Below are 7421 nucleotides of genomic sequence, written 5' to 3'. Positions count from 1 at the left end.
AGCTAATACAAAACAAGTAATAAAGTCTTATCTGTCTATCTCTTTGCGCGCGTCCAGCGCTGACTGGACCGCGGAAAAAGTAGATATAATGGACTATATCTACCAATGGATAAGCTTTTCGAATATTACTATATAAGATAATATTCTCCAAAAATTATCTACCCTTTAGATAATATATTAAATATCAACCTACAAGTGTTAATTTCATGTAACGATACACCCCGTACCACTTTCGTTGTGCAAGTTGAAGTAGCTTTTTGTGGGTGACGACTTGCGGGACACTAGGTGTCTCTAAATGTATGAGAGCTAACCAACTGACATGCATGTCCTAGAGCTAACCGCAATTTCTGTCGTTTACGTGTTTCTCTTCTTCCTTTTACTCTTCTTAAAATTCCCTATTCAGATATCAAGTATACTTAAAATACGTGCTCGCATTGCCTCTTTTTGCACGTAAAAGCGTGCAAAGCATTAAACTTCTTTCATAATAAGCTTGTACATATCAACTTCTGCCACCGAAAGGGTGGGCATGTGGATTTCAGTCATGAGTTCGAAAATAGAATCGATGTGATCAGATTCCACATAAATACAACACACATTCAATCGTTAAAGCAGTTTCCTTTAAGTAGCCGATAGTTAATGCAATTTTCTGCATCGTCTTTTAGTTATACAAAAATGCTTAAAAGCTGAAGAGTTCGGATTGCATTTTTCTTCAGAGAGTATTTCTTGATTGAAATATATGTAATATTTAATTTTTATGCGCCTTAAAGCGCCGATTAGGAACACTTAGCACGTAAGATGCGGAATAAATAAATAATCATTACATTTCGTATAATTAATGCTACGTTTTTTATACAACGGTGAACAAATTGAATTAAAAAATTTACCTCACTTGATACGATCGCAATTACGTCCTAGATAAGCTCACAAATAATTTGGGCATTGGGTTCGTAGTTGTGGACCGCTCGACAATAGTAGCTCCTGCAAGTAAATTAGAGACTTCCAAATCGCTATGTTGTATGCAATAATAGTGACTGCTTAGAGAAAAAAAGAATATTTTTCAGCTACTGCTTAGTTTACAGCAATGATCAATTATACAACGAGTCACCCTGTAATTGGAACATTGACGTTGATATAGAAAAAGAACAGACGCCGACTGCTGCATGACGTTAGTGTGGTATCGCAATTTGCATGCTATATACTTCTACGGGAAGCCACCACGATAATGGCATTTGTTATTAATAATTTCGACATAATTCTATGCTATTCCGCAATTCCAGGTGTTGGAACGTCATAAACCATACTCTAAACTATTTTAGTGCCTATTTATCAAGCAAAACGCATGAGCCTACCTGGGGCATTGCCCATATAAATTACCTCGAAGATCTTAGCGAGAACTTATTCGACACCGATGAACGTTACATTCTGGTATAAAGAAAATAAACGCAAGAATGAAACGCTCACCGGTGTAAGAAAAACTATTCGAAAGCTTACATTATTTTCTTCCTAAATGTAGAATCCCTTTTCTGTAGTAAGCGACTGTGTCGGCACATCATCTAACGTTAGAGAGCTGGCGACAGTTAATTCATACTCTTTGTAGTACGCGATCGGCGCATGTGGCCCAACAGCTGGTTGCGAGAGATGATCGCCTTATCATAATCATAAATTTATCAATATGATAGTTCAAGATGGGAAGAATATTCCACTAGCACTTTACAATTTATCAAGGCCAAATGAGCAGCAAACGATTTACCACGAATCCTTTTGGGAACTTGCGACTGTCTAGCGAAGACGAAATGGAGCTTCTGGAAATCGCTGATGCGCTTGTGCATGCCAAAATTGAAGAGTATAAAAATTATCTTAAGATGAACAAAACCATCGATCAAGCTTGTTGGAAAGAATGCGCGTCCGCTGGTCCCGTAAAGACATTTATGGAGCGCAAACCTGTTAATGCAGCTGTCAATATGATTTCTGGACTAATGGTGGGCCCACTCGTCGGGACATTGGACGAAATCATGTTTGGTCTTGTCAGTCCTACGCTTGAGTCGATGCGAATTAAGGCATCATATCTGCATGACTTTAGTGCTGCTTCCGTCCTCGCGACGATCGTCGAGCCGAGTGAAGAGGATCCGTTTCGGGCGGTTGTTGTCAAGTGGATTGAAATTGATATGCCAGCAGTCTTTCTGGGCATTGTGCGCAATCGCGACTATGTCTACGTCGAAAGCACGGGCATCCATTACGACGACGATGGGGAACGTATAGGCTATCACTTGCTTCACTCGGTCAATTTTCCACAAACAATTGAACGGCCAGGCCGGATCCGTGGAAATATGGCACTATGCGGCATCTTTCGACAAGAAGGACCCGATAAAACGGATTGCCGCGGTACGTCTATTCTCAATCCCAGAGGTGACATCAAACCCTCGATGGCAATGACTTGTATGGTGCACGCCACGATGGCAGGTATAAATTATTCATACTGTGGCCAGATGAAAAAAATTGCGTGTCTATTAGATTTGAAGCATGCCGAGCGGAGGGAGCTTGGAACTCCCGTTTGGGAGCCAGTGTGCATCACTTGCTCCAAATTAATCAAAACCTCAAGGCTTAGGAATGTAGGAAAACTGACGTGCAAGTTGTGCTTCGGAGCGCTCTGTCGGTCGTGCAAAGTCATTAAGAAGTTGAGCTTCATATCGCCTGATATGGAACTCACTCAGTCAAAATTAAGTTTCTGCGTCAAATGCTTGATTGATGCTAATCAATTAGACACTTTGGAAGCCGCTCGATGTCAATTTGTCTACGGGCGTCATGCTTACCAGAACGCGCACAAATCGAGTGGCACTTCCCAAATGAGTTCTATCTCTGGCAGCATAGCATCATCAACACCAAGTTCGTCAGGTGAATTCTAAATCTTGAGTTTCTTCACCGGTAGCACTTAGCTACAAAGGGAGTAAATTCACTAATTACATTGTCATGTCCTGAACCCGATCTACGATTTTTTTATCAATGTGGCTTAACCCAAGAGTACTTCGTAAATCTGGCCGTTACCCTTGTTATCGGTAGATATACGCTTAAACTTGAAAACATAGCTGCATAGTAAACGTGCAAGATATCTATAAACCAGTGTAATGTAATATAATTAATATGTTTGAGGTCCAAAAGCTCAACACCAATATTTACAGTAAATGCGGGTGTACAATCAATATATGACACTATTTATGGAGTGGCCATGGGTGATTTGGGTGTGGTATTTTGCATATAAAAAAATCAGCTCACCTTCTGATCAAAAAGCGTTCCGTCCTATCTAGAACGCCATGAACCATGAATTGACTAGAGAACATTAATGTAGGCGGGCACGTCGTAATGCGGCCACGCTCTACTTAGACACACACCCTAGCACAGCGAGAAAGCTGTTAAACCTGCTTCTCTTGCGCGCAGTGAGAAAGTTGCGGTGGGCGCGTTTGCGACCTCACCCAACGCACTAAGTACTCTTGTTAAGTGTCAAGGGAGCGGCAATCCGGCTCCTTGTGCGCACTTACCAAGCAGGAAGTAGATTTTAGAATGATTTATATTTAATCGTATTCAATATAAATACCTATTTTTACCAATCAAAATGCCATCTCTAGGGAAAACACTCAATATGTATTGCGAGCGTATCTTTCTAGATACCTTGCGCAACGGATGACGCTAACCGTCATCACGGATGACGCTGGGTATCATCCCTCCTAATGTGATACACCCATGTGCATCACATACACAAGGGTTGGTCACAAATATGAACCACACTCGAGTGCTGGGTCTAATGACTATTATTTAGTGATTGACCATCCCCTTCAGCACACCAAGTGTACTTAACGGGGAATGTGTAACATTTGGGCAACTTAAGCCCGTTACACCATCCTCCCCTTCAAGAACGAATATACAGTTTGAATTCGTCAAAGAGGAGCGAGGAAATGCGAGCAGCTTTACGAGCCGCTAGTTCACTCAATCACTCGAGCGACCTGTGTTTCCATACACGGCGCCAAAGATGCCACCTCAAAAAAGGGGCCACGTTGGTGGGTCATCTGCGAAGACGCCCACTCAACGTCACACTAAGCTCACGCGCCGCGTTAATTCGCCGGCCGTGTCAAATGCCTTCGTCGAAACGCCGACAGCCAGTGCTGCTGTTGCGTAAACAGGGCTAAAGGATACATCCACTTTAATAGTGAGGATAATGATCCGTCGCTCATTGTCGACTACAATGAGTCGACACCGTTGCCGTCAGCTCATAGTAGTGATGCGGATAACGAGCTCATGAGGAATGATGATGCGGCATTATTGCCAACCCAAACTTCTCTCATGGCTCACAACATGGAGACAGCAGCATTTACGAATGCTGTCTCGTCGTCTGCGCTGGAAAGCGCAGCGACAGGTAATGAGCGCTGCCCATAAAGGCACAGCCGCTTCTCCGTTGGGTATAACCACAACGCTTTATGCTCAGACCATAATCCATAACGGTTCTGACATAGAGGATTCAGAGCCTAAAGCTCCGCCGAGGACACGTGAACGTGCTCAGTCGGTGTCACAAGCCAGTCGTTTAGAACGTGGTTATGTGACGGGTGGCATTCCAAAGAGTGCCCTCCATCTAAATGGCCTCGTTTAAACGGGCCAAGAGCGTTGCTCCTAGAGCGCGCTCTTGTAGACGGACATAATTATTATGGCGTCTTTAAATCATGGAGGGCCCAGGGAAAATCGCTTGGGCGTATTTTCCCGATCCCGGTCGTTTTGCGTTCAAATGAAAGCCCGACCAATACGAGGCGGAATTCCTGAGCCGCATTCATCCGCATTCCGATGCGATGAAACTGCGGTCGCAGCGAATTAATTTCGCCCGCTTTTGTGTGAAAGAAATCATGGGCGGTACTGTACTCCCTATTTCTTCTCACAACGGTACTTCTGTAGTCCATTTGAGAATAGCGAAGAGGCCTCAGCTGGTGCTCCTTTTCATAAGAAAACACCAAGCTGGGCACATCAATACGAAGGGTATCAATCGGTACCCAAGAGTCTGTGACCAACCCTTGAGTATGTGATCCACATAGGTGCATTTACATTAGGAGGGATGACGCCTAGCGTCATCCGTTACGCGAGGTATCTAGATACGCTCGTAATACATATTAAGTGTTTTCTATAGAGATGACATTTTGATTTGTAGAAATAGGTTTTTATATTTAATACAATTAAACCTTTGAAACCTATGAGAATGGTATTAGTGACCTTGATGCAGAAAATGATGTCAAAAACAACCCTTTAGCTAGTAGTAGCATAGGAGAAGATTTTAGCATTGATGATTTCATGAATGGTTTACGTTGAATATACAATATTGATGTCAATTATTGATATCTGTGAAGCACAGAATAAAGGTCTTATGATCGTTATATCTCAACTAATCCACTACATCTACGCTAGTAGTGTCAATCAATTAAATTAATTGATTATTTTGATTATTAAATTAATATAATGCGCGCAAAGATGCATGTTCCAAGGGCATGCCCTCCTTTTTTCGTGCCCTGTACCAAACGCAAGGGCTTTTCAACGCCCCGGCAACATTTAATCGTCTAGTGACGCAACTGTTCCGCCCTCATCAAGGTTGCGCACATCCTTATTTTGGTGACAGAACTGTCCACAGTCGTGCGGAACAGGGTCATACGGATATGGAAAACCGCAAAGAGTATTTGCGAGCAGTGCTCGAGTGTATGCGGACAAATAAATTGTATACCAATGCCTCTAGATGCATTTTCGGCGCAGAAGAAATTCCTTTCTTAGGGTTCTTCATTGGGAAGCGAGGCCTTCGAGCAGATCCCGCTAAGGTAAAATCCATAGTGGGTAGGAATTGGTGACGTTTGACATCCCGTCAACGCACCCTCAACTGTGTTTAACACGACATCAGTTGCATACGCCTCTCGCAAGAGCACATCCTTTCCAATATCCTGCGTAGATTTTGTGTGTGTACGCCAGTCTATCCATGGTTAGTACTTTGCCAACCATGGCATGCCTAGGTTGAGGTCATACGGACTCTTCATACCTAGCACTGTGAACTTCTCTTTACAAGAGAAGTCACTAAAGCTGAAGGCGAGTTCTACCTGAACTCCCTTAAACTTCTCGTCCTTTAAAGTCTGCAACACAGCGTCTAAATGACGCTGGTGCGACTCCATTGCGCTCAGCCCGTCCTCGGCTTAACGAGCGAGCCGTGTCTGCATTGCACAACTCCATGGGAGTGGCATCTGACCTCTCGGCCGACGGCTTATACCAAGCTGCCGCCGAATCACTGTTGTAGGATTGCCCCTCAACCAAGGCAATTTGAATTGCCTCTTCCATCGTCGACGGCACCTATCTGAAAATGGCCTGTCGCGATGGGCCATGCCGTAGTCCGTTCATAAACGTGGGCACCTTAATGTGCTCCGGAATCGGACCTACGGTTATGGACGCCGACAGCGAGCGCATCTCTTGCACATACTCTTGCAGAGATCGCTTCGCCTGTCGCGTTCCACAGAAGCACGCCTGAAGCAACACTTCGTTGCTCGCGCGGCTGGTACATGGCGCGAATCTTTTCCTTAAAGATCGCTCATGTAGGGACCGCTTTTCTGTCCGCCATAAGCGCCGAGTAAGCCCACTCTGAGGCCTTACCGCGCAGATGCGACATAGCGTACGACACCATCCGGCTGTCGTCCTCGATGAGCTGGGCGACACCGCATTGCTCCACGGCTAAAAGCCAGTGGACAATCGTGTGCGCCGCAGTTCCATCGAACTTGGGCGGGTCCATCCGAATGGGCCTCGGCTGATGCGGCCGGGCAGAGAGCATCTCAACAGTCCTGTTGAGAGCCTCGCTCCGAGCCTGCTCATGCCTCAGCTCATCCTGAGTCTGAGTGACGGACTCCGCCGCAGCATGGCTCTGTGCCTCGGACGCGGCCCTCCGCTGTCCGAGCACAAATGCCTCAAACTGCTCCAACTGAGCAACATGTTGCTCAGGAGGACTACCCAGGAGCCTGGCCAGGGCTTGTTCACCAAGTCCCTGCGCCATTAGCCCTGCCACCTCCCGATGATGTTCGGAGAGGTGGGGAAAATGAGCCCAATCAATGTTGAGGCTCATCCTCACGTACACACGCAGAGATGCGGGTCGTGGGAAGGATTTCAAGTGCTACCAAGTGTAGGCGGGCACGTCGTAATGCGGCCACGCTCTACTTAAGCACACACCCTAGCACAGCGAGGAAGCGGTTTGCACCTGCTTCTCTTGCGTGCAGTGAGGTAGTTGTGGTGGGCGCGCAAGCGACCTCACCCAACACACTAAGAACTCTGGTGAAGTGACGTCACGGGAGCGGTAATCCGTCTCCTCGTGCGCACTTACCAAGTAGGTAGTAAATTTCAGACTGATTTATATTTAATAGAATTAAATA

General features: G+C 45.3%; 1 protein-coding gene across 1 annotated transcript; it reads left to right on the top strand.

Annotated features, from left to right (window-relative positions):
- Positions 1 to 1730: 1730 nt before the first annotated feature.
- CCR75_007547 (uncharacterized protein) lies at positions 1731 to 2903 on the top strand (the record flags this gene model as incomplete). Its single annotated transcript, XM_067965606.1, has 1 exon — positions 1731 to 2903. One exon carries the CDS (start codon positions 1731 to 1733, stop codon positions 2901 to 2903), a length of 1173 nt encoding a protein of 390 aa, XP_067823188.1.
- Positions 2904 to 7421: the final 4518 nt, after the last annotated feature.

The sequence above is a fragment of the Bremia lactucae genome, linkage group LG13 (genome assembly GCF_004359215.1).
Source record: "Bremia lactucae strain SF5 linkage group LG13, whole genome shotgun sequence".
NCBI classification, from domain to species: domain Eukaryota; phylum Oomycota; class Peronosporomycetes; order Peronosporales; family Peronosporaceae; genus Bremia; species Bremia lactucae.
Note: the sequence above shows the minus strand (reverse complement) of the source record. Positions and strands in the feature narration are given on the sequence as shown.